The sequence below is a fragment of the Cutaneotrichosporon oleaginosum genome (genome assembly GCF_008065305.1).
Source record: "Cutaneotrichosporon oleaginosum strain ATCC 20508 chromosome Unknown ATCC20508_contig01, whole genome shotgun sequence".
In the NCBI taxonomy this organism is placed as follows: Eukaryota; Fungi; Basidiomycota; class Tremellomycetes; order Trichosporonales; family Trichosporonaceae; genus Cutaneotrichosporon; species Cutaneotrichosporon oleaginosum.
This window is the reverse complement of record NW_027072170.1, coordinates 2,373,926-2,398,644: the sequence shown is the minus strand read 5'-3', so window position 1 is coordinate 2,398,644 and position 24,719 is coordinate 2,373,926. Positions and strand designations below refer to the sequence as shown.

General features: G+C 62.5%; 10 protein-coding genes across 10 annotated transcripts; 7 read left to right on the top strand and 3 right to left on the bottom strand.

Moving 5' to 3' along the window:
* Positions 1 to 2,216: 2,216 nt before the first annotated feature.
* COLE_00964 (uncharacterized protein) lies at positions 2,217 to 4,280 on the top strand (the record flags this gene model as incomplete). The annotated part of the gene is made up of 4 exons (XM_018424816.1): positions 2,217 to 2,323; positions 2,441 to 2,728; positions 2,763 to 4,021; positions 4,054 to 4,280. 4 exons carry the CDS (start codon positions 2,217 to 2,219, stop codon positions 4,278 to 4,280), a joined length of 1,881 nt encoding a protein of 626 aa, XP_018278343.1.
* A 1,470-nt stretch (positions 4,281 to 5,750) lies between these two features.
* COLE_00963 (uncharacterized protein) lies at positions 5,751 to 6,574 on the bottom strand (the record flags this gene model as incomplete). The annotated part of the gene is made up of 3 exons (XM_018420395.2): positions 5,751 to 6,048; positions 6,130 to 6,386; positions 6,479 to 6,574. The coding sequence occupies 3 exons, from the start codon at positions 6,572 to 6,574 to the stop codon at positions 5,751 to 5,753; spliced, it is 651 nt and encodes a 216-aa protein (XP_018278341.2).
* A 3,682-nt stretch (positions 6,575 to 10,256) lies between these two features.
* Positions 10,257 to 11,197, top strand: COLE_00962 (uncharacterized protein; the record flags this gene model as incomplete). The annotated part of the gene is made up of 3 exons (XM_018419281.2): positions 10,257 to 10,550; positions 10,587 to 10,942; positions 10,981 to 11,197. 3 exons carry the CDS (start codon positions 10,257 to 10,259, stop codon positions 11,195 to 11,197), a joined length of 867 nt encoding a protein of 288 aa, XP_018278340.1.
* A 616-nt stretch (positions 11,198 to 11,813) lies between these two features.
* COLE_00961 (uncharacterized protein) lies at positions 11,814 to 12,875 on the bottom strand (the record flags this gene model as incomplete). The annotated part of the gene is made up of 1 exon (XM_018425420.1): positions 11,814 to 12,875. One exon carries the CDS (start codon positions 12,873 to 12,875, stop codon positions 11,814 to 11,816), a length of 1,062 nt encoding a protein of 353 aa, XP_018278339.1.
* Positions 12,876 to 13,213: 338 nt separating this feature from the next.
* Positions 13,214 to 14,865, top strand: COLE_00960 (uncharacterized protein; the record flags this gene model as incomplete). Its single annotated transcript, XM_018424815.1, has 2 exons — positions 13,214 to 13,299; positions 13,419 to 14,865. 2 exons carry the CDS (start codon positions 13,214 to 13,216, stop codon positions 14,863 to 14,865), a joined length of 1,533 nt encoding a protein of 510 aa, XP_018278338.1.
* A 283-nt stretch (positions 14,866 to 15,148) lies between these two features.
* On the top strand, positions 15,149 to 16,129 carry COLE_00959 (uncharacterized protein; the record flags this gene model as incomplete). Its single annotated transcript, XM_065626109.1, has 4 exons — positions 15,149 to 15,505; positions 15,563 to 15,783; positions 15,889 to 16,017; positions 16,051 to 16,129. 4 exons carry the CDS (start codon positions 15,149 to 15,151, stop codon positions 16,127 to 16,129), a joined length of 786 nt encoding a protein of 261 aa, XP_065482603.1.
* A 313-nt stretch (positions 16,130 to 16,442) lies between these two features.
* COLE_00958 (uncharacterized protein) lies at positions 16,443 to 18,370 on the top strand (the record flags this gene model as incomplete). Its single annotated transcript, XM_018423383.2, has 2 exons — positions 16,443 to 16,961; positions 17,090 to 18,370. The coding sequence occupies 2 exons, from the start codon at positions 16,443 to 16,445 to the stop codon at positions 18,368 to 18,370; spliced, it is 1,800 nt and encodes a 599-aa protein (XP_018278336.1).
* A 242-nt stretch (positions 18,371 to 18,612) lies between these two features.
* Positions 18,613 to 19,924, top strand: COLE_00957 (uncharacterized protein; the record flags this gene model as incomplete). The annotated part of the gene is made up of 5 exons (XM_018423382.2): positions 18,613 to 18,645; positions 18,679 to 18,815; positions 18,853 to 19,219; positions 19,275 to 19,543; positions 19,615 to 19,924. 5 exons carry the CDS (start codon positions 18,613 to 18,615, stop codon positions 19,922 to 19,924), a joined length of 1,116 nt encoding a protein of 371 aa, XP_018278335.1.
* Positions 19,925 to 20,166: 242 nt separating this feature from the next.
* COLE_00956 (uncharacterized protein) lies at positions 20,167 to 22,136 on the bottom strand (the record flags this gene model as incomplete). The annotated part of the gene is made up of 4 exons (XM_018419280.2): positions 20,167 to 20,226; positions 20,272 to 20,782; positions 20,817 to 21,670; positions 21,711 to 22,136. 4 exons carry the CDS (start codon positions 22,134 to 22,136, stop codon positions 20,167 to 20,169), a joined length of 1,851 nt encoding a protein of 616 aa, XP_018278334.1.
* Positions 22,137 to 22,253: 117 nt separating this feature from the next.
* On the top strand, positions 22,254 to 23,173 carry COLE_00955 (uncharacterized protein; the record flags this gene model as incomplete). Its single annotated transcript, XM_018423381.2, has 4 exons — positions 22,254 to 22,316; positions 22,392 to 22,791; positions 22,941 to 23,080; positions 23,114 to 23,173. 4 exons carry the CDS (start codon positions 22,254 to 22,256, stop codon positions 23,171 to 23,173), a joined length of 663 nt encoding a protein of 220 aa, XP_018278333.1.
* Positions 23,174 to 24,719: the final 1,546 nt, after the last annotated feature.

Sequence of the window (24,719 nt, the reverse complement as noted above, 5' to 3'; positions counted from 1 at the left end):
GTTCCCTACCCCCGTCTCGCACTCCGAGGACCTTGGCCGCAAGGTCACCGAGGTCAAGAGCACCATCAAGTTCCAGCTTAAGAAGGTTCTCTGCCTCGGCGTCGCCGTCGGCCACGTCGACATGGAGGAGGACCAGATCATGCAGAACACCATGCTTTCGATCAACTTCCTCATCTCGCTTCTCAAGAAGCAGGTTAGTACCGATTTGCGTATCGCAGCTGACGATCCAGTGGCAGAACGTTGGCTCGCTTCACCTGAAGTCGACCATGGGCAAGCCCCAGCGCCTCTACTAAGCGTCTCGTATCTTAGGATCGAACGTCTTTGATTGCACGAGTTTGACCCGACAGAGCGGAGCGCACCAGCAACTGGAGCTGTCGCACGCTTATACCCAAGTCTTGTCTGACCCCTTAACTGGGATATCGGAGGCCGAGGGGAGCTGGAACCTTTGCTCTGTCGCTAGGATTCGTGTGAGAGGGGGCTTAGATATCTGATCATGCAGAGCTTGTACCACATATACAATACTGCGCACGTGTGTGCGCGGTCGACGATGGTGGGATCTTGCTGACTGAGAATGGTGTCATGATGAATGATGGGAGCCGAACTGTGGTGCGGTTCCCGCGTCAGTTATGACCCCGGTAGCTGAGTCGACCAGTGGTGCTGGCTGCGCTGGCCGGGAGATCCAACGCGCTCATGTTCCGCCCATTTTCAACAAGGATGGAGGAGATGATATCTGAACGGCTCATGCTGTTGGCTGACGCCGCGAAGGACCTGTTTTTGGGATGGATGTCGCGAGGCAGGTGCGGGCAAGCGGCTAATATCAGCGTCATATTATGGTCTTGTGACTCGGCAAATTCTGGGTCCAGAACCGTCCATCCATACAAAAGTAGGGTCCTGATTATCAAGCGTTTGGATTAGAACGACTCAACTTGGAGATTGCGACGGGCGTCATGCTGATTCATGTCGCGGCGCCAGCCAACGAACGCCCGGCATTCGCGATGTGCTCGAGCGGCGGGCGACAGCGCCGGGTGCGCTGGCTCTAGCGAGCTGGGCGGCAGATCGGTCGAGCGGCGACCAGTACGCGGCCCGGATGCTGCAATGCTGCCATGTGCTGCGAGTGCGGGAGGGTGAGTCAACCCGATCTCGCCTCCGCCTGCGGCCATCACCGGCCTGGGGCCGATAATGCATTTCCCTACATCTCTGTACCTGTTCAAATGCTCGACACCATGCAGCCTTCTTCCCACCTCGCCTCTTCTTGATCTCCTCTTTGCTGTCGTCGTCGTCATCGTCGTCGTCGTCGACAGAGCGCCCTTGGTCACTGACACTCTTCGCTTGAGCCTCTGCTTGCTGCGTGCGTCTCGGCCCTCGGCCTGCCTCGTGGGCGGCGATCTGCGACACATTGGCTCCGTGCACGCCGCACAGTTCTCGCCACGCGCCAAGCCCATGACTGCGGTGGGCCCAATCGCCTCCCCCATATTTCCCTGCGGCCCCGCCCCCGCGCACCGACTGAGTCCGTCCTCTCCTCTCCTCCTCGCCTTGCTCTCTACCTCTCCACTCGTCTCCACCCGTCACCTCGTTTAACGCACACCCTCCGCGCTCCGTCCTCGAGGCCCGGAGCTTTCCGTCTCTACCTCTCGACACTCGACAGAAACGTCAGTGCGACGGGCGACGCCGCGACATCGTTAGCCGGATTTCTTTTGTCTGTCCATCGGGTCATCAGACCATCACTTTCCCACTCCACTATCCGTGCCTCGATCACCCACTATCCATTATCGCCCTCACCCAGCACCGTCAGACTTTGAAACCTTGGACGGCGATACGTCCGAGCTAGTCCACCAGTCCAGCCCAGTCCGACGGTCCCCCCCTCACAAATGTCTCTCTGGCCAGGCCGACGCCGCGCCGTCTCCACAAGCCAGCAATCAGCCTCCTCGGCAGAACAGCCTCGCCGGACCGGAGGTTTCGGCACATCGTCATCCCCTGCCGCCCACAACAGGCGTCCGTCAAATAATGCTCTCGAGCAGTTACAGCAATTACGTGGCCGGGTGCGCGGCAGCTCGTCTGCATCGCTGAATAGCAACAATGTCCGCTCGTCGCAGTCGAACGGCACGAGATCGGCGCCCGCAGTCCATCTTCCCTCGCACAGCGAAGAGGGCGGAAGATCCAATACCCCTCCCCCATACGCCCACCACTCGCTCGACCGCTCCCCGCTTCCGAATCCCATGGCACTCGACGACCGCCCTCGTGTGCCCCCGCCCATTTATCTGCGGTCGTCGAGTACGCAGCCGCAGAGCAAGGCCGGGACACTCCACATACATGTGCCTGGATGGTGAGTGGCGAAGTGCGGAAGACGGAAGTGCCGGGGCGGACCGACCTGTCTCAGGCTCGCTCAGAGTCGCGGCCGGTCGCTTCCGGCGTCGGATCCTGTGTGGGCCGCTAACAGCAGGGGCATTGCGCTTGTGAGGCCACCTAGACAGTACGATCTGCACCCCCTCGACGTTGGTGGGACATCGCGGGAACCGCCAGCAGAGGACACAGTGCTAACCGGCACGCTGGAGGTAGTCATGAAAGAGAGGCGCCGCGTGCGCGCCATTAGCATTGGCGTACAAAGCGTGTGCCGTCTCAACATGATGGGATCCCGCGGCTGGGAAGAAGATGGCATATTTGAGCGAGGCGTTGAAATCCTCGGCGACGATGACGGGGAAGGCATTTGGCTCGAAAAAGGGAGCCAAAGGTAAGCACCGCCATTCGCGCCAGGCTCACACCAGCTTCACCTTCTCCATCCTGCTGCCTGCGACGCTGGCAACACACGACTACCATGCCTACGGGCGAGTCTCCTACATCCTCACCGCGCGGGTGGAAGGGATGCCAGCGACAGGCCGCCTCAACCAGATGTTCAAGAGCAGGGAGACGCCAATCCAGGGTGCGGTGCCGTTCCTCGCTGACTTCAACATGGTGATCGCTCGTTCTGATAAGATTGCTCTGGAACAGGCGGCGGCCCTCTCCGGTAGCGCGGCGCCGCATTTGAGCCGCGGATCGTCACACGATCGATCAGACTCGTTGTCCAGCAGCATGAGCGCTCTTGGGCTAGGTCTTGACACCCCACCCACACCTGGATCTGACGTGGCTATTGCCTTTGGCGACGAGAGCTCCTCACCGTCGACGCCATTGCGTGGGCTGTATCACCGTCGGCACAGCTCCAACATGCTCGATCCGCCGCAGATGAATGGGTCTAGCTCGCCGTCCGGTTCGCGACCCTCGCCCCTCCGCCGTGATACTGAAGACCAGGCTTCCATACGCTCAAGGAGTAGCAGCGTGGACCTGACTGCGATAAAGAGCGAAAAAGCCGAGAAAGCCGGGTGGTTAATCGGCGACATATGTGGCATCCGCGCTTTCAAGGTCCACGCCAATCCCGCACCGAGCGGCGGCGCGTATCAGCTTGATATCCGCAAGGAGGGTTATGTCGAAGGGCTAGGTCTGTGGCGCTTCAGCGCTACCTCGGACGCATTCAGCGTGGCGAGCGTCATGATGGTCAACCTGACTATACCCGCCCCGTCGCCCAAGTGCTCGATCTTCTTCGTCCGCCTCATCCTCTCGCAGAGCTACGTCATATACTCGCCGCGCACGCCCAACGATGCGCCCACTAAGGCCGAGGCGCCCAAGAACCACGTCGTGTACCAGGTTGGCCGGCCACACCGCCACGGCGAAGCGGTGCTGGGACACAGCGTAGAAGCGCTGTGGCGTGGGCCCGAGGCGGGGGGCAAGTCTACGTCAGCTGGATGGCGGACGCGTGCGGTCGCCCGTCTCCCGAACCACGAGAAGATCAGACCGTCAACCAATCCTGGCACTATCACGCCGATCCGGGTCGCACACGAGTTCCTCCTGCGTGTATTCTACTCGATCGAGGGCGAGAGCGTCGCAGGCAAACCGATCAAGGGGCCGGGCGAGGTACGCATGTGCCAGGTGCGCCTGCCTGTCATCGTGCCATCTTGCCTGTGCTCGACGGCGACTCTCAACCTGCCGACATGTAAGTGGGTGATGTAAGGTGGCTAACGGCAGACGAATGCGCGCGCGAAGCGAGCAAGGGCGAAAAGGAGCTGGATCCGAGCAAGATGTGCCAGTGCGGGACGTCGTTTGCCGAGCTCAGCGCCGCCGCACTGCGGCGGCCTGAAGCGGAAGCTCTGCCAGATGACTGGCAACCCAGCCCCGATCAGCCGTCTAGCCAGACGAACGGCAAAGTGCGGGAAGCGTCGCGTGAGCCACGGGGATCTTTGGGTGGGGGCTGAGTACTTGCTTGGGGACGTCATGGACATGGCTGGCCCGGCGCGATGAAGGTTGGTGTATATTGTACAGTATGCATTCATCATCCTGGGAATGGCTGTGCACCGATGACTGGTTCAAAAGAGAAAGAGATATATGAGGTGCTCTCAGACATGGATCAGCGTGTGTGTCGTAATCCACCTGCCAAGGGGGACGGCTTGCTCGTAACAGGCGCTGTATGGACCTCGACTTGTGCAAGACATTTGCAGTCGAAACGCCGATGTTTCCCCCATGCGCCTCATATACCATGCAAGGCCACCAGTGGTCATCGGTTGAATCGTATAACGGTCAGTACACAAGATTCTGATTTATCTCAGTTCTTGTAGCCTGGGTTCGACTCCCAGTTCGACCTGATGTGTGTGTGTATGAGTGTCTGTTTTTGCCACCTGCACCTTCAGTCTCCTTCCCTCCTTCCCTCCTTCCCTCCGCCCCCCCTCCCCCCATCTTCCCCTTTCGAGCGCAACACCACACCATTTCTCCCCAACTCATCCGCGAGCAGAGGCACGTCACGCTGTACGCGTGTGCCTGCCGTGCAGTACAGTACAACGCGATAGTCAAAGTCAGTCTTGGCGGACCGTGTGACAACCTCTCTTCGTGCCGACGCCGGCCCCCGGCCCTCGCCGCCCGACCGCCCCGATGACGTGAAGACGCAGTGAATCTGATCCTGGAGATTCTCCAAGTACCCAATCTGCATCACATGCCCGTCCGACGTCGCGGCAATGCGGCCGAATGCCAATTGGGAATCGCTCCATCGCTGAACTACTGACATCGTGGTGGAGGAAAGGCACGCCCCTGAGGTTTCCGCCGTGAAACCTGGGATCCGATCTGGCGTGTGCGTGTGCGTGCGGCGGCAGCGCGGCCCAATCACAGGCCCGAGGTCCGGCCCGATGCGGCGCGTCACGCCGAAAAAAAATCGAGACGCGCTTGGTTCAGGGACATCAGGAAATGATCGGCGGGCGACGGATCGAGAACTGGGGGGGGGGGGGGGGCGAGCGGGGCGAGCGGACTGCGGAGCCACGGAAAAGTGCACCGCCTCGTCCGAAATCTCACCACCCTCGAACACTGATCGCCGCCCCCTTTCGCCCTCTCCGCGCACTCCACACGCCCCAAACTCTTAGTCTACGCATGCCACACAATCTGCACACCATCCCTTGTGTAGATCACACGCCCCGCAATACAACGAGATGCCCAGCACATATGCACTGGAGCGCAAAGGGCGCGGGCACGCTGTTGCTATGACCAGAACAGCAGTTCCCAACTGACACGGGCTACCGAGACCTCTGAGGACACGTAACAACGTGGACGTGTACATGGAATGCGATGGGTGTCGTGTAGAAACACCGTCAAGTGCGAGGTGGTGTAAGAAGTTAGGAGTGTGGGGGTGTAAGGAATGTCTCTAGTATGGCCTAGCTAATGTTAAATGATGCGAAGGTCGCTTAGAGGAAGGCGGCAAGGAAGAGGGCAGCGGCGCCAACGAGGCCAGTCGAGGCGGCAATGCGGCCAGCCGACGAAGTGCCCGAAGGCGAGGCGGCAGCGGCAGCCGAGCCCGAAGCGGCGACAGAGGCCGAAGCGGGCCGGGCAGAGCCAGAGCTGGCGGCGGCGGCACCAGCCGACGAGCCGGCGGCAGCGGGGGAGCTGGCAGCGGCGGGCGAACCCGAAGCGGCAGCGGGAGACGAGGCAGCGGGCGAAGCGGCGCCAGAGCCAGCGGCGGCGCCGGCACCGGCACCGGTGCCGGCGTCAGCGCCAACCGAGTCAGAGCCCGAGGTGCTGATCAGTTAGCTGGGGCCTGCAAGGAAGGGAAGAGTAAAAACTCACCTAGAGGCGCCGTCGAGGCACTTGGTGTCGGAGCCGGCACGAACAGAGACGGCCTGGGCGTAGTTGATGGCACCGTTCGAGTCCTTGACCTGCATCGAGATCGAGGTGCCGGCGGGGAGGTCAACGGTCCAGGTGAGCTCGGTGCCGGTCTGCTGTCCCCAGTCCTTGAGGGGGACACCTCCGGGCTCGCCACCGGGGAGGGCCGAGACCCAGTAGGGGGGCTTGCCGCCGGTCCAAGTGATCTTGATGGGCTGGCACTGCGGGGGGTGTGAGCGGGGGGTTGACGGAGGGTGGGAAAGAAGCAAGGAAGGTCTGCGGGGTTTGGTGAACACTAGACTAGGACACTTACCTGGACGAGGGAGGTGGGGGTGTTGATCTGGGGCTCAGCACCCTGGGCGGCGACGCCGAGGGCAAAGATGGTAGCAGCGAGGACGGCCGACTTCATTGTGAAAGAGAGTGATTGGGTGGGTTGGTGGGTGGAGTCGGTTGTGAGGATGGAGGGGGAGATGGAGGAGGACAAGTGGATGCTGTTGAAAGAAAGGAAGAAAGAGAGAGAGAGAGAGAGATGTTAAAGAGGAGGGAGAGGGAGAGGGACACGTCCCAGTTATACCGCACGGGTTGAGAGACGAGTGTGGCAGTTGGGCCATGGACCATGGGCCATGGGCCAGTTGGGGCCAGGGCGGGGGACGAGCAAGGAGAAGAGTGGGCGTGTGGTGGGACGTGGTGGGAAGCAACGAGACACCGGCAGGTCTGTTGGCCTGTTGGCCTGTTGGGTGAGACCACTTTGATTATGATACAGGGACTCGGGAAAAAGGGATCATGCTCAAAGTGTGCGTCAACTGGCGTACGGGCGTATGGGCGTATGGGGCGCATGGAGGCCACCAGGCCATCGGGCAATCATCAGGTCATAATGAGGCAGGCCATCAGGGTGCAACTAGTGCTCTACGTGAGCCTCCCACCTCCTCCATCTCTGCGCCATCTGCCTCTCCTGCCAACTCCTTGTTCCTCTCTCCTCTCTCGTGTGTCCTATTCTCCTATCCTATCCTCATCCCTGGATCACAGACGCCACTCACCACCCGCAAATACTCCCCTTACAGCCCTGTAGCCCTGTCACGACGCGTATCTCTCCTCCAACGGTTCCTTCTTGTGCCAGATCGTTCCCGTTCAACTGCGAGATGTCATGCCTTCCCTCCCCCCCCCCCCTTTGTACCAGATGCAGATATGCAGATACACCTACACCTCTCCGCTCCACTCTGCGCCTCGTTGCTCTCTTATTTCTGATTTCTTAATCTCTCGGATCTCTGCAGATGAACTCTTGCATCTCGCAACAAGGTTTTTGTTCCTTCCATGCCCCATGCCCCCAGGCCAGGGACGGCCGCCGTCCATTATTCGGCCTGGACCCATGTCTCAAAAGCACCTCAGGTCCCATTCACCGTCGCGTTGAACGCGTCGCGTCGTTCGCGTTCTGGCGCAATTCAGTCATCCACTCGTGCGCACATCACAATTCACTTCTCGCCCATCGCCCAGGGCCCATATGCTACAATCTCATCCTCATCGCAGCTCGTCTCGTCGTCTCGTCAGCTCATCAGGCCACATCGGCAGCGTACCCGGCAGGCCTGGCATAACCTATCCCTTGCCCCGAGAGGGCCCTGCCGAGTCCCTCGACCGCCCACCCATTTACTCTATAAACCCACACGGTCAGGCCGGCCATGCCAAACTGGATAGGATCTCGCTTGCATCGCTTGCATCACGTCCCTGCCTAGTGCCTACAGTCCAAAAAGTAAAGTTAGTCATGTCGAGCCGCGATCAGCCGCGGTCAGGACCCCCCGCAGCAGGCCACGAACGGCGCGCGCAAGTGAATTGACAACCTGCGTAGCGTTCCAACGGCATGCGGCCATGCGGCCATGCGGCGGCGCGCGGCGCGGCGGTGTGGTGTACAAAGTGTCATAGTGTCATACTGTAGTGTGCTTCAGCTTCTGCCCGAGCTGCCCGATCGTAACAGCAAGGTGTGCCCAGGAGCGCGTTTCAATTCAGCGCCCTTGTCACTGCGTCAGGCTCGTCCAGCAGGCCCAGCAGCCCACAAAGGGCCGTGGCGGCCTATCGCGTCCCATCGCGCCAAGCTCGTACTGAACGCGACGAAATCGCATTCCGCCCTCCCGAGCGAGCTAGCTACATCATCCCGCGCCTCGAGCCGCTGCTACAGTGTACATGCTACAGACTTGCCCGTCAGGAGGCAGGGAGGCAGACGCGGTCTGTGATCTGTGAGGACTCGCACCTGCGCCGCGGCCCGCGGACGCAAGGCGCACTCCACTGCATACTGGTGAGCTGTGAGGCCGGTGAGGTCAACCTCCTTGCGGCTCCGCACAGACCTGGCGCCCTGGCATGGGGCGGGCGGGCGGGGCGGGCGGGGGGCGTCGGGCGGGCGGGGCGTCCAATTCCGCGCACCTTCACTGGCATCGAGGAGCGGCGTTCTACGACTCCTGCAGTATGTTCTCCCATATCTGGTAGACGGTATAGACGGCCAAACCGCCGGACACGGTACCATGACTTGTGTGATCTGTGATTAGCGCAAGATTTCCAGGGTCGAGGCGGACAAGCTCTCGTGGTAAAGTGATTGCGAGCGGACCACCAAAGGGAGAACGAAGAGGGTCACTTGGGTTGGACCACGGGTCTGGTGCGAGCTCCCCGAGGTCCTGGCTACCAAAGCGACATAACGTACAACGTGCAGTGCACCAGCGCACCAACGAGCTAACGTAGCCGATGTGACACCGATCGATAATGTTCACGCGGTTTCGTCATGCTGTCGTCGCCCGCGTCGCCCCCCCGCCCCCGCTAGCCCCGCTCATCTCTCGCTCATTTCTAATTTTCTGGGGTGGCACATCTGCTGCGACTGCGGATCAGTTCCAACATGCCAAAGAGCTATAGAGCTTCACCGTCGGCTCCGTTCCCGAGACACAAGACACAAGCATGCACGCTCACTCGGCCAATGCTTTAGGCGGCCCATCGGCCTCCGGCTTCCGGTATGGTCGCGCAAAGCGATACTTGATACAAAGACGACGCGATCGACGCGCGTCGCCGCGTTTCATCACCCACAGCCCAAGTCCATGCACCATACATGCGATACAGCATGTCCAAGTCCAAGTCTCCTTGCCTCCATACCCATGCACACACCTGCGCGATTCATCAGCATTGACACATGTATACAGGTTCCAAGTGGCCATGCAGCGCCACTGACGATTGTCTTGAACGGTCTGATTCCTAGGAGAAACCTGCATAAATTGGGCTCGGATAATGGCTCCACGTGCGCGACCAAACCTCCTCGCCTCCTCGCGGCGCAGTGCATTCGAGGTGGCGAGGCCTGTGCAGTTGTTGCTTGCGCACACTCCTCCTCCCTCCCTTATTACTCTACTCGACACAAATAATGGTAAGCACAAGCCAGCAGCGGCACGAGCCGCACCGTTGCTGGCATCTCCATCCCATCTCCCTGCACCTTGTCGCATCTCGTCTCATCATTCCCTCCATCCGCTGACCAAAGGACGAGTATCCTGCTGATCCCCGCGAGTCGTGGGCGCCCACCTCGACCTCTCCCCCTGCCGACCGCTACGCCGAGCGCCCCCCTCCCCCCGCCCACGACGTCGACATGGCTGACGCGCGCCGCGACGAGCGCCGTGACGACCGCGACGACCGCTACCGTGCCGATGCCCCGCCCCGCCGCGATGGCCCTCCTCCCTCCTTCAACCGGTGAGTACGCTGCTGTCTGGGGGAAGGGCGCGTAAAGGTGGATGGATCGGCTTTGGTCATCAATGTGTGCTGCGGACTGCGGGCGTTGCTGGATCGTTGGGGTGCAGTGTGCAGCATGTGCAGTGTGCAGTGTGCTTTTGTCTGCGGATCACGCAAACACGCAGATGCTGTGCGGTGTGCGTCAACTGCGTTGGCCTGGCTCCACAATCACACGGCACACAGATCAACGTTTCTTAGCTCGGGTGCCCTCGGCTTCACAGTCGAGGAAGGTAGTCCAGCGATCCATGGAGCCACGTTAAAGGAGTCGCCCAATTGCCCATGGTTTATTAGTGGCAAACATCGCCCCCAGTCCATCGCTGTTCATCATCCATTCACCACTACCACCCATGACATTCCACGGCTCTTATGACGATGTTCGCATGATCCCGGAGCCTCGCAGCTCCTGGGCTCGCAGCGAGCGTACACCTCCACGTCGTGTCCCTCGCCACGATGCGTATCTGGAAACATCTCTAACCCGTCGCAGTGGCCCTCCCCCTCGCCCCGCCAACGCTCCTCGCCCTGAGGCGAACAACGTCCTTGGCGTGTTCGGTCTCTCGATTCGCACCCGCGAGCGTGACCTCGAGGACGAGTTCATGCGCTTCGGCGACGTTGAGAAGGTCACCATTGTCTACGACCAGCGCGTAAGTTTCGGCGACCGGCCGAGAAGCTGACACTAGACTGACCGCTCGCGTGGCTTTGGCTTCATCACCATGCGTTCGACTGAGGATGCCACGCGCGCCATCGAGAAGCTGAACGGCATCGAGCTGCACGGCCGCAACATTCGTGTCGACTACTCGGCCACTACCAAGCCTCACGCCCCCACTCCTGGGGAGTACCGCGGCGAGAAGCGTCCGCTTGATGACCGTTGGGGAGGTGGCGGTGGTGGTGGCCGTGAGCGCGGAGGATGGGGCCGTGGTGGCGATCGCTATGGCGACCGCTGGGGTCCTGGCTCGGACCGTTACGACGACCGCCGTGGTGGCGGTGGTTACCGTGACCGCCCGTACGACCGTCCCTTTGGCCGTGACCGCGACCGGTATGTCAGTCCTTCTCGCACTACCTCTGACATAACAGTGATGGTCCTTATGGCCGTGGTGGCCGTGACCGTGACGATGACCCTTACGGTGGGCGTGCCCGTCGCGATGAGGACCGCGAGCGCCCTCCCTTCGCTGGCGGCGAGGACCGCGACCGCGAGCGCCGCCGCTCGCCGAGCCCCCGCCGTCGCTACTCGGCTTCGCCTGAGCGCCGTGCGCCCCCGCCCCCGGCCGACGACGCCCCGATCCGTTACTAATTTGTTTCAGCCGTCAAGACGAGACGAGGTAGTGGCAATCTCCTAGCTTGGTCCCTATGTGCAAAACGTCCATCGCAAGCTGCAAGGCTCCTCAGAAGCAATGCTGCGGGCTGGGATGAAGATCCATGAATCCGTTACCTTCCCTCAATGATGTCAACGCTTCAGTGCAACTTCAATACCAGTAGCGAGCGGGAGGGCGAGCAAGAGCAATTCCTTTCCCTGTGCAGCTGCAATCAGCTGTCCGAGCGGTCTCAGCAATGGCCTATAAGCGGCGCATGCGTGGATGCGAAGCATCACGCGAGATTTTAAGCTTCGGTGCGCGCATGCGTGCGTGCGTTTAGGGCACGGTGCGCTGTGCGCTGTGCGGCGCGCGCTTGGTGTCGTGCTCGAGCTCGTGCGTGAGAAGCTTCTTTCTCCTTGGGCGCATGTTCTCAGGCGCAGAGGTGAGTCTTGATGAGCGGGAAGGGGGGTGATGCGCGTGATTAGCGATTGTGCGACGCAGAGTTGGCCACAACGGCCTCAAATTTCATGCAAGCTGCCCGCAACCATGACCGAGCCGCGGTGAGTGCCCAAAAAATCACGATACAACCCATGCATGCCATGCCAATACCTCTCCCTACTCCACCCGCTCGCTGTCGAAGTACGGCAGCAGCCCTGTCTGCGGATGACAGTTGATATACTCGAACACCTGTCCTTCGGGGATGATGAAGACCTCGTGCCACGTGCGCAGCTGATTACTCGCCCCGTAGTGCTTATACCTTGCGACAGCCGCACCAAAGATAGCCGCGTGGGTGCGGTGTCCCTCTGCCCACGCCTCCATATGCCCGAGCGAAGCAAAGTATGCCGTCGCGTGCGCCTCCGGCCGCGGCGCGCCCCGCTCATCCGTGACGGTAAGCCAGCGGAGGGAGAGGCACCCGCTCTCCGGCGTGGACAGGTACGCCATGCCGCGATCGAGCGGCGGCCGCAAGCGGCGCTCGTAGTCCGCGCGCTGCTCCGCGTCCATGAACTGCCATGTATGCGCGGAGCGTATAACCGCGATGTTCTGTGGCACGCGCACGCGCCGCCGCCCGCGTGTGTCCCGCGTCGCGCCAGCGCCGGTGTCCAGCGCTGGGCCCGCGAGCGCGTCGTCCCCTGCAGCAGGCAAACGGTCCCGCATCGCCCCATAGTACCCGCAGTACGGGGTGGGGTAGAGCGGCGTGTCGGCGTCGCACATCAGCCCGCCGGGATAGTCGGGCCAGAAGATTGTTTCGGCGCGGTCGGCAGGCACGCTGAGGACTTCGCGATAGACACCCTCCCCCTCTTCTCTTGCTTCGGCCGCCGCGTCCCAAAACCCCTCGTGCGCCGCCGCCCAGCGCGCGTACGCCGCCGGATCGCGCCAGTACGCCACCACTACGTGGTGCGTGTACCCCGCTGCGTCGGTGTGGCGGGCGTGGTCGGACGTGCATGGCGCGTCGGCGGCGGAGGGGGCGAGGGCATCGCGCGCCCAGCCCAGAAAGGGGCTGTCGGGGACCAGCGAGCGCGCTTGTACCCCGAACGTACCGACTACTAGCGTCGGCGGGAGGAGGGCCGACCAGCGCTGCACGGCCGGCACGAAGCTCTCGGGCTTGCGCGGTTGGATGCGCGCCGTGGCGGGGCGGTAGGCCGATGGCGGGGGGTCGACGCGCGGGTTGGCGGACATCGCGAAGGAGGAGGAGGGGCGGACGCACACGCGGGCGCGGGTGCGGGTGAGCGATGTCGCTCGGAGTGTGCGCGTCAGCATGGCGAGGATGATGGATGCACGATCGCGATGGCCGACGAAGTGGGCCCCAGCTGGCGCACGGTCCGGCTAGCGGCTAGGGCCGGCTCGGTACCGGTACCGTGCCGGTGACGTCGATCGAGATCGGCATTGGACAGATGTTATGAGATTTAAGTACGTTACCGCTCCAATCGTCCAGTCACCAGCCGCCGTCACTTCGTCGCCAGTCACCAGCGTGCGTCGGCGAGACCCAAGGTGCGCGCTGTTGCGTCGCACATATCATGCTGAGGTCGCGGACACTCGCAGTTCTTGCTCGCCCATCACGACTGTTGTTCATCCCACCCACCGCCCGCGCATTCCACAAAACGTGAGTTGGCGGCGCCGACCTGCTTCTTTCGTTGCATCTGCGATCTCCAAGGGCGCAGCATACCTTTGACTCTCGACTCATCTTCGCCCCATCCCCCATCCCACCATTGCTCACACCAGTATCATGGAGCACCACCAAGGCGCCGCCGCCGCCAGCGTCGTTGGCAAGACCAACGTCCCGGGATCCAAGATCAATTCGCCTATCCCAGATTACCTCAACCTCGTGCTCCGCGAGATCGGCGCCGACAACCCGGGCCAGACGGCTGCCTACATCCCCGAGCTGAAGAATGCCGACCCAGACCGGCTCGCGATCGCCGTCTCGACTATGGATGGGTATGTGTACACGGCCGGCGACGCCGAACTCGAGTTCAGCATCCAGTCCATCTCCAAGGCGTTCGTGTATGCGCTCGCCCTGGAGGAGCATGGGCTCGAGTACGTGCTGAAGCGGATTGGCGTCGAGCCGTCCGGTGAGGCGTTCAACGAACTGAGTCTCGAGAAGGGGACTTGCCGGCCGCTCAACCCCATGATCAACGCCGGCGCCATCGCCGCGCACACGCTGGTCGGCGACGCCGAGCTCAGTGAGGGCGAGCGTTTCGAGAAGATCCGCAAGGGCTTGTCCGCGTTCGCAGGCCGCGAGCTCGGCCACGACGAGACTGTGTTCCAGAGCGAGATGAAGACGGCCTACCGCAACTTCGCCATTGCCAACATGCTGCGCAACTACAACATCATCTGCCAGCACCCCGAGGACGTCGTGACGGGCTACACGCGCCAGTGCGCGATCAACGTGACGACGCGTGACCTTGCGCTCATGGCTGCGACGCTGGCTAACGGCGGCATCCAGCCCGTGACCGGCGAGCGCGTCGTGGGCCGCCACGTCGTGCGCCAGGTCATGAGCGTCATGCTCACATGCGGAATGTACGACGAGGCGGGCGAGTGGCTCGCGAACATTGGTTTCCCATCCAAGTCTGGCGTGGCGGGCGGCATCATCGGATGCCTACCCAGCCAGGTGGGCATCGCGACGTGGTCGCCCCGCCTCGACACGCACGGCAACTCGGTGCGCGGCGTGCGCATGTGCAAGCGTCTCAGCGACGACATGGGCATGCACATTATGGACGCGCCTGAGCCCGCGCGCGCCGTCGTCCGCCGCGACTACCTCATCCACTCGCCCGAGGACCACGGGCACGGCGCGCACATCGCCGCCGTCATAAGTCTGCAGGGCACGATCAACTTTACGTCCGCGGAGCGCATTACGCGCATCATGGCCGCGCGCAGCATCGACACGCGTACCGTGCACATCGACTGTGTGATCCTCGACCTGCGGCCCGTGTTCAGCATGAACTCGGTCGCGCGGCGCATGGTGCGTGAGATCGTCCGCCGCCTCCGCAAGACCGGCATGCGCGTCAGCCTCGTCGACCCAGAACACATGCTTGAAATGTACAAGGTTGGCACGCCCGGCGTCGACGACGACATGGTGTGCGACGAAGTGTATGAGGACCTCTCGCACTTCGACCAGTGGGCCCGCAAGACGATCAACCCAGACGAGATGAAGCAGCTCGACTTGGACTAGGATGACAGTAGAGTAATGCAGACAAGGCTAAGCAGTGAAACGTGAGAACGGGATGGTTCTTAGGCGGCAAGACGAATAAGTGCAGGTAGGCACGGGGCCGCGTGGGGATTCCAGCCCAAAGGTGTCGAATTAGGCGCGGGGAGATACGTCAGTAATGACCGCGGCATGGCGGAGTGACTGACTCTCACTCCGCATCCTCTCATCCACCGAACTACGCAACCTCGCAGTTGCTCAACTTCCCAGTTACTCGTTAACTCACGTCTCCACCACTACCCACGTCGCCATGTCCCCCCTCCCGCCCAACACCCCCTCAGTTCCCGTCCTCTACACCTTCGAGGACAGCACCGAGCTCCAGTCGTCGCTCGCTGACTTCATCCTCTCGGCGCAGAACGACGCCATTGCCCAGCGCGGCAAGTTCACTATTGCCCTCTCTGGCGGTTCTCTTCCCAACAACCTCAAGCCTCTTGCCGCTCTTAAGGACGTCCAGTGGGACAAGTGGCAGGTCTTCTTTTCGGACGAGCGCATCGTCCCCCTCGACCACCCGGACAGCAACTATGCCGCTTGCGCAAAGGCCTTCCTCGACCACGTCCCCATCGCCCGCGAGCAGATCCATACTCTCAACACGGGGTTGTTCCGCGAGTCGACGCGCGTAGACCCCACCGCTACGCCGAGCGACGAGACTGACTCCGCCCGGGAGGCCTACGACGTTGCCTATGACTACGAACAGCAACTCGTTGATGTCTTCGCCAACCCCGACGCTGCGCGGTACCCCACCTTCGACCTCATTCTGCTCGGCATGGGACCAGATGGTCACACCTGCTCCCTCTTCCCTGGCCACCCTCTGCTCGCCGAGCAGGACGTCTGGGTCGCCCCCATCCTCGACAGCCCCAAGCCTCCCGCCCGTCGTGTGACTTTCACGTGAGTACCTTCCCTCTACTTGCGATCTGCATAGATTCCCTCTCGGAGCGAGACGTCTGTGTGATGCCGCGACTCCTTTCTGTCCACCAATTGCTCATCTTTCAGCTACCCTGTGCTCAACCACGCCATCCGCGCCGCGTTCGTTGCCACCGGAGAAGGCAAGCAGGAGATGCTGCACAAGATCCTCGACCAGCCCGAGCTCGGCCTTCCCTGTTCGCGCGTGCGGCCCGTCGCGTAAGATACCTTACCTTCGTTCGCTGACATCAGTCCTGGCCGCGTCTTCTGGTTCGTCGACAAGGCCGCCGCTGGACAGACCAAGTACGCGCCGCTGCCGTTCACGAGCTGAGAGTAGGCTGCGCCCAACCCAGCCGCTGAGATCGGCAATGTAGATGAGTTAGCTAGAGATCCGATACGGTGATGTACATGTGTGTGGAAGGCGTTCTTGAATGCTATGAAAGTCGATTGTTCAACGAGTCCAACTTAGGAAGCCGGTTGTGCCGGACCCAGGAAATGCCGAATGACGCCACTTATCTCGGCATCAACGCGAAGCACAACTCCATCAACGCGCCCCTCTTCTACCCTCTTGCTCATCTACATCTACTTCATCAATATCATCCTCTTGCATCTTGCAATCGACTTGCTCCACCAGCCCCAACACTATGGCGAGCGCGTGGAACGCCTGGCCCACGCCGCCCCTATCCCGCAGTCCGAGCAAGTACTGTCCTATGGCACCTCTCGCGACCTCTCCAGTCGACCGATCAGGCGTCCTCTCCGCGCGTTTCGCCACCACTCCTCCTCCGGATCGTGACCTCCCCATCCTCCCCCCAGAGATCCTGCGGCGCATCGTACGCGCTGCGCTGGCCCTCGCCCCGAGCATCCCCGATCCTATCCCACTCGAGTTCCCACCGCGCTCCGCGCTGCCGTCGACCGTGCCTTCCGCCCTCCCAAGCCCAGGGTTGCCCTCCATCTCGTCCCCCTCCTCATTCCCTTTCCACCCTTCACACCCACAGTACACGAACGTCATCAATGCTATCGATGACAACGACCGCCAGCTTCCCGTTGAATGGGACGCGTTCGCCGGGCGCGCCGCACGCCGCCAGCTTGAACGGCGCGTCGCCCTCCGCGCGGACGTCGCGCGTACTGCCCGCTCCATGATTGGCGTGTGCCGCGCCTGGAAGGTAAGCACTGTCATCACGCAAACTCGCCACCGTCGCTGACGCTATCGCATTGCGCTCGGACCGTGTGGCTTGCTTGACGCCCATCACTTCCCACGCTTCCTTTGCCTCGCACGCGCCCTGATACGCAGGCTCTCGTCACGAAGTACTTATACACCGAGCCAGTTGTCACAGCCGATAACATAGCAGCACTCGCCCGCGCCGTCGTAAACGGCGATCGCAAGTGGAGCGACATCAACCTCCACCCGCACTCATATCCTGGACGATGGTTGACCGTGCTCGACCTCTCAAACTTGGGCGGCGGATCGTATCTTGGCGCGGATCCACTCACTATCAGTGGCGCCCTTGGCGCACTGCTCGATCTCACTCCGGCACTCACCCACCTCCGCCTCCCACCGGCAGGGTGTGGGGTGCGCCTCACGGATCTCCGCCACGCCGCGTGTATCCGACGCCTCCGAGCACTTGAGGGCGTACACCTTGCAGGCCGAAAGGCGGAGGACGATGCTATTAGTTTGCTCCGAGTGACGCGCTCTCTCGAGCTCCTCGGACTGGTGTGGGTTGCGTCGGCGCTCGAGCCGGACGAAGAGCTCGAGCTGGAGGACCTTCCGGGCCCTCCAAGCCTTGCAGCTCTCCACACCCTAACCATTGTGGCTGGCGAAGCTGGTCCTCTTCTCGCTGCCCTCACCCGTGCCGAGCTTCCACGTCTCACACGTCTTGTCATGTCCCCTTACGACGAGGGGCTGAAGATGTGGGAGGACGATGCGCTGCGTGGCGGCCCGCGTGCTCTGCAGCTGGCGCACGGACGCAAGATCCGCTCCCTCACCTATGTCGCGACGCCCGGCTGGCCACACCGCGACACCCTTCCAACAGACGACACGCTTACGCTCCACCCCTCTCTTGCCCATGTCCACTTGGCGCTCCCACATGCAGTGCTGCACGATGCGCCCGACCTGGCGCGCACCTTCGCCGACCCGTTCCACCCTCTCACCGTGGTGACCCTGCCGCGCTGGCCACGGGTTTCGCGCCCTGACGCGAGCACCAGTCCGTCTGCGCATCATGCCGTCCCAGGCGGCCAAGGTGACTGGCCGCCCGGCAATCCGTTCCTCGCGACCTTGTTGTCACGACGCAGCCGCATCCGCACCGTCCGGATCGATGGTTTCACCTGGGTCTCGCCGAGTCTGGGACGATGGGCCGCCGAGAGCGGCGACAGCGGAATGATGCGTCGCTGGGCAGTTGCTATGGCGCGCAAGGGCGTCGAGCTGCGCGACATGGACGGCGGTGTGCCGCCCGTTATTGAGCGGGGCCGCCAGCGGTCGTTTGAAGGCGCCGGGATCAGCGCGATTCGGCGGAGCATTGACCAGGGCCGCCGGCCGAGCTTTGCGCGGCGCGGCTCAGACAGCGACGGAGGGTAGGCGCTTGCACACTATTCATCAACTTTGTCACCTTGTCATACTAGTACAACATTATTATATACGCTTTGACGCCCACTACTCATGCATTATCGGACATGGATTCGCTCTCGGCATCTTGCGATGTGGTCATCGGCCCCATGGGGATGTACGTCATAGCCGAGACATGACAACATGTGTCGGCCTCTTGTGCTGCACTGGCCTTGTCATGCCCAGCTCCCGTTCTCTGCATCGTACTACCCACGATGACAGACAAGGTCGCCGATAACGCTGACGCTGTGAGCAGAGTAACAAGGCAGCGCTGACGCCAGCACCGCGAACTCCTCCTCAGCCTCCAGGCGGTGGACTACGCGCCCCCCACCCTCGCGCAAGTGAAGAAGCAGCTCAGTACAAGCCAGACCGAGCTAGAGCAGGAGAAGCGCACCATCGCGTTGCTTGAGGCAAGCACGTGAGTTCTATCCTTTGCGCTTGCCGTCTGACCCCAGCAAGAAGGAGTTCAAGGACTGGAAGGACATCCAACAGCGCACGCACAAACGCGTCTGGACGCGGCTGAAGCATCCGTCGTCACACCGCGAGATCCTCAGCGCGCGCGAGGAAAAAGAGGAGCGGGAGTACGTCGACGCGCTCGCGAAGGAACAGGCGAGCAAGGCGCGCATCGAGACGCTCGAGGTACAGGTCACCGAGCTCGCGCAGCAGGTCAAGGATCTAGAACCGTATGCGCGTGAGCACGCGAATCTTACCCGCCAGCTCGCGCAGCTGTATGCGCGCGTGTTCGATGGGCCGACGCCGGGGTATCCCGAGGAAGACGCGGCGGAGCGCGCATTCCAGGAGGCCGCGCGGCGCTTCGACGGTGTAAGTGGCGGACGGGACCGTGCGGACGGCGTGCTGGAAGAGGAACTGACCCCAGCTACAAGGCGAGATTGCGAATGAGAAGCGGGCGCAGGAACTCCTCCGCGGCGCACTGCAGCGCATGGCTATGGCGGTGCGCGCGTGCGCGTCAGCCGAGAGCTACTCGCAGTGGGACATGTTCGGCGGCGGCACCATGTCGGATATGATGGAGCGGTCGGAGTTGGCCAACGCGCAGCGTGCGGCCGACCAGGCGCGTATGATGGTCATGCAGGCGCAGACGCTGCAGCCTGCCATCCGGGGCTTCGGGCCGATCAACATGCCGCAGGGGTGAGTAGAAGCTGAGCGAGCAATGAGGCCGCGTGGCGTGGCCTGGACCGGAGCATTGATGCTGACGGCAGCAACCTCATGTCCGACGTCTTCTTCGACAACATCTTCACGGACTACGCCTTCCATCAGAAGATCAAGGCCGCCGCAGTGCAGCTGCAGCGCGCATTCTTGCAGCTGCAGGATGTGACGCGGCAAAGCCAGGGACACCTTGAGGGCCTGCTGCGCGACGGGCGCGATCGAGCACACACGCTCGAGGGCGCGCGGAATACACTCGAGCTCACGCGAAGGCAGATTATGGAACGCGCGGGCGGGGTTGCGCCACCAACCTATGCGCCACCCAGCGCAGCGCCAGCGGGCCAGGCTCCGCCTTACCAACCTTAGTGGTGAAGCATCCGCAGAACATTGTAGACCCTCTAATATGCACTGGTCTAAGTCGCACACGTGCGGGGAGGAGGCACTCGAAAGAACGCGACTTCATTAGGTGTCGCGTCCGGCTTCAAGCTCCGTGAAAGGAGAAGAGTGCAGCATGAAATGGACGCTGCGATGCGAATCGCTTATCGCGATGTGATGAGCATATGGTCACGACTAAGGGAGAAAAGTCAAGCGGAGTGCGCAGGGCCCGCCTACAGTGGACCGTCGCGCTCGCCGCGCTCAAAGCGCCCCTCGTCAAAGTATCGCGCGTGCTGCTATCAGCTTACCTATTCGATACTCTGGAAATTGAAACTTACGATCGTCCGCCCGCCGAAGAACCGCCCTTCAAGCGCCTTGATAGCCCTCCACGCGCCAGCCATGCCGGAGAACACAATGAAAACGCGCAGGCATCCCTCTCCCTCGACCGGCGGTTCGGTCAAATGAAGCACAACACGCTCCACGATGCCGTGTTTGGCGGCCTCGACACCGATGTCGTCCGCCAGCGCCTCGTCTACATCCTCCTCAGATTCAGCCACGTTGAGGAGAAGCACGACGCGGCTCGCCTCACCGTGCTTCTCCACCTCAGCCTCGCGCGCCGCCGACGCCGAAGCATCCACGATCCGGCCGCGCGCGTTCGGCGCCTGCACCCACCGCCCGTTGGCTTTGGCGGCACGCGCCTTGGCCGCTGCACGCTTGCTGAGCTTCGAGGTTGGCGCGACGTGCTCGGCGGACAGCGCCTCGGTGATGCCATCGCCACGGGCGCCGAGACCCGAGCCCTCCTTGTGCCCCCACTTGCGCATCATGCGTTCTGCAAAGGTGCCTGAGGTGCTGCTGTCAGCTTAGTCCGCACATTTAAACATACTCTTCTTCTTCCGGCTCCTTTGGTGCTGGTGGCGCCATTCCAAACTTGGCAGCGATCGCCATCGCTGCGGCACGCTTCGCCTCCAGCTCCTTGGCATAATCGTCATCCGGCAGGGGTGGGGTCGAGGCAACCGGCGGAGCTGTTGCTGGTGGTCGGGCCGGGGGAGGGAAAGGCGGGGTTGGCAGCGGACCCGCCACTGGTGGTCGGGTAGGGTGCATCGGCGGCATGGGAGGCGGCGGGAATGACGGGGCGGTCTCTGGCCGCATCGGAGGGACGAATGGAGGTGCAGTGTCTGCCCGCACAGGAGGCGGAAATGGAGGCCGTGGCGGCGGAGCCGTGTGCGTCGGCAGACCTGGTGGAGGGGGAGGGAGACCAGCGGGAAGCGCAGGCAGCCCAACGGGAGGCAGAGGAGAACGAGAAGGGAAGCTGGGTGGTCGTGGCTGGGACATGGCCGCTCGCCTCGCATAGGCGTCGTCGCCTGTGGCGCTCATCGCTGCGCGCCGAGCGTAGGCGTCGTCCCCAGTCGTGCTCAGCGCCGCTCGCCGCGCGTACGCCTCGTCTCCAGTGACACTCATTGCCGCGCGGCTTGCGTGTGCGCTTTCTCCGCCTGGGGACGGCGTCCGCTCCCTCTTCACCCCGTAAGGATTCGCCGCAGCCGGGATGACAGTTTCGGCATACTCCTTTGGCGGGGCCCAGAGACGCGGGGCGTCGCGCCGCGGCGTATCGCTCTCACTGGAGGACTCCCCACGCTCGAGCCGCAGCCGCGCGCGATACGCTTGATACTCAGCGAGATCGTTGGGCCGCGAAGGGTCGTACGGCTCGTCGGGATCGAAGGCCTGATGGACGCGGCGTTTCTAGCATTAGCATTCATCGTCGGAACCGACGCAACCCTACCTTCTTCTTCTTCTTGCGCTGCCCGTCGGGGCGACGTTTAGGTGCCAGCGTCATGGCCGGCGCTCGCGGTTCGGCCTCCTTCGCTTCTGGCTTCACTTCTGGTGGAGGCTTGATGATCACGGGCGGCGCGGCGATGATGGGGGCTGCGGAGTAGACGGGCTTGGGCGCAGGCTTCTTGGCGCGTGGGGCGAACTGAAGCACGGCGCGGGCCTTGCTTGATGGCGGCGGCGCCGGTGATGTCTCAGCCTTTGCCTTAACCTGGGCTTTGGCTGGGGCTGAGGGCGGCGGTGGTGCTGGCGCCGCAGCTTGCGCCGCAGCTGCTGTGGAGGTGGATGGCCCAGCTTCTGCGGCGTCCCGGGCCGCCGACTCGGCCGCGAGGGCCTTGGCCTTGTCGCTCGTGAAGCTGATGCCCGCGAAGAGGGACATGTTGCGATTGCTTTGTTGTGGTGGAGGGATCCGGAAATTGGACGTCACCGATTAGGCGCCGACGCGGTCAGACAACGAAATCGGCTTCCGCCATCTCTTGACTCCTCACACTCCTCAATGCCACCGAAGCGCGCGCGCAAGTCGAACGCGTCGACGCCGGCACCAGCCGCCGACGAGCCGGTGCGTACGCCAGGGTCCTATCCAGCATGTACTGGCTCTCGGTCCTTTTGACTGCCCTTTCTAATCTAACATCAGCTGCCCGCCGACCGGCTCAACTACGCCGACGTCCCGCGCCCGTTCAAAGCCAAGAACTTCACCTCGAAGCTGCCGCTCAGGACGGCGTCGGCCGCGACGACGGGCTTCAAACGTACAGTGAAGCAGATCCTCACGCTTGAGCGGGAGCGCGTGGGAGGCGGTGACGGGTTTCTGAGCGCGGCGCAGACCGCGGCCAAGGCCCGCGGGGAGCCGATAGAACCAGCCAAGAAGAAGAAGAAGGAGAACCCTGTCGGCAAGAAGAAGGTGCCGCGCCGCAGTGGGGTCAGCACGCCGATGACGCTCGACGACGAGAGCGTCATGAGTGGGACCGTGACGCCGTTCGACGATGACGAGGAGATGGAGGTTGAGGCTGTTGAAGGGGGGAAGGAGATCATCACTTGTGAGTTGGAGACGGGAGAGGATCGGGTTAGGGAGAAGGTGGCGGCGGTGGGCTGAGGAGTGCGGAAGCTGCGACCAGACGATCTTCACTCGATGCTTGCGCGTTGCGCATCGGCATCAAGCCAGCCGCGTCGACACCGCTGACACCAGATCACACCCCGACAGCGCCACCCTCCCTCCTCCCCGCCAAGAAGTACTGCGACATCACAGGCCTGCATGCGGCGTACACCGATCCGCGGACAAAGCTGCGGTACAAGGGCCTCGAGGTGTGGGGCGTTGTGCGCAATCTGGTGAGCCTATGCGTACGTGGGAGCTGACAACAGGGTCCCGGCGTCGACCAGTCGTATCTGGCGCTGCGCGGCGCGCAGACGTCTCTCAAGTAGTGTCCGCGTGTATTAGTCGTCTCTCGCAGGGTATCCATTCCCGCATGCCATTGTATATCTAGTATCGGGCGTCCATCTCCGAGCCTCCAGGATGCGCAGTACAGAACATCTACTTGCCTCCAGCCTTCTTGGCGACTTCGGCGATTGCCTCACGGGCCTTCTCGTAGTTGGCCTCGGCGGCGGGCAGAACGGCGTCACGCGCAGCAATGGCCTGGTCGACGGCCGCCTCACGCAGGTCCTTGGCGGCGTCCTGGACCTTGGCGGCGGCGTCCTTGGCCGCATCGGCAGCCACCAGTTCGGGGTGCTTCCGCTCGCGCCCGCCCATGTACCAGTAGTTGGCCCAGCGGCCGACCTGCACTGTCTGCGCTGCCGAGTTTGTGGCGTGGCACGCGAAGAGGAGGTAGTTGCGCGGCTGGACGCGCCATGCGAAGCGCATGAAGATGGCACTGGGGTGAGCCGCATGTCCGACGAGTGCGGATGTGGGCATGCTTCGATGTCCAGTGCGGTGGTTGGTGATCAACGGGCGTGGTTCCCTTCAGAGACGCTGCAGAGGCGCACTGCAGCCACCGTCATAGCCGCACCGCCATGCCGGCGGCAAGCAAAATGGAGATGTGGAGATCGCGAGGCGGCCGCCGACGGCCGGAGCTCTCAACCTAATGTCCACTTCTTGCCGCTTTCCCCGACCTCTCTCCCGAGCACCAGCACTGCGGCACCTCACAAGTACTCACGAGTAGGCAGCGAGCGTAGGGCTCATCACGCCCGAGATGTACTCCTCATCCTTGTTGAAGACGTCGGACAGCGCAGCGAGCGGAAGACCCCAGTTCGCGACCTGACATCAGCATCGTCCGACGAACGCCCCCGAGTGCGCCTTCCAAATGACGCTGCACTTGGGCAGAACGACGAAGACTCACGGGTCCCCAGAAGTGGGTGCCTGCTGTCAGCCACTCTCATCCTATCAAGTCGAGATGGAGGCAGCAGCGCCGCCACTGAGGCAGTGCCGCCCGTCTCGACACACGACTGACTGAAGAAGTACTTGCGCCCCTCGGGCGACTTGATCCAGCTCGCGAATCGGTTAAAGGTGCTGCTGTCAGTGGTGCGGAGCCGTTGCCGGCGGCAATGGCACGACGTACCCGGCGGAGCTGGGGTCAGCCGCCGCCGCGCGCACACCTGCGCCGCGCATGCTCGCGCTGCACGGAGAGTGTACTCACGCCATGGTTGCTTTTCGGTGGTGGCAGGCGAGGTGGGTATGGGCAGTCACGGAATATCGAGATTGAACGAGTCGGTCACCTCCAAGTCAGGTGGGGAATGGACATCCGTCGTCCCTCCGCCGGGCCGCAATGGGGGTGCCACACGGCGAAACGCCGCTGCTGCGGTTTATCCGCTGGGCCCCACCTCCACCTCGCTCGTCCAGACGGGTAATGCAGAGGTGGTGTGTATGCATGGATCTCCCGCGAGGCTGGGAGCTTGGGGGATCATGGGGGAGACTATGCAGAGCAGAAAATTGGCGCTTGATGAGCGAGACATGCGAGACAGCGACAGGGATTGG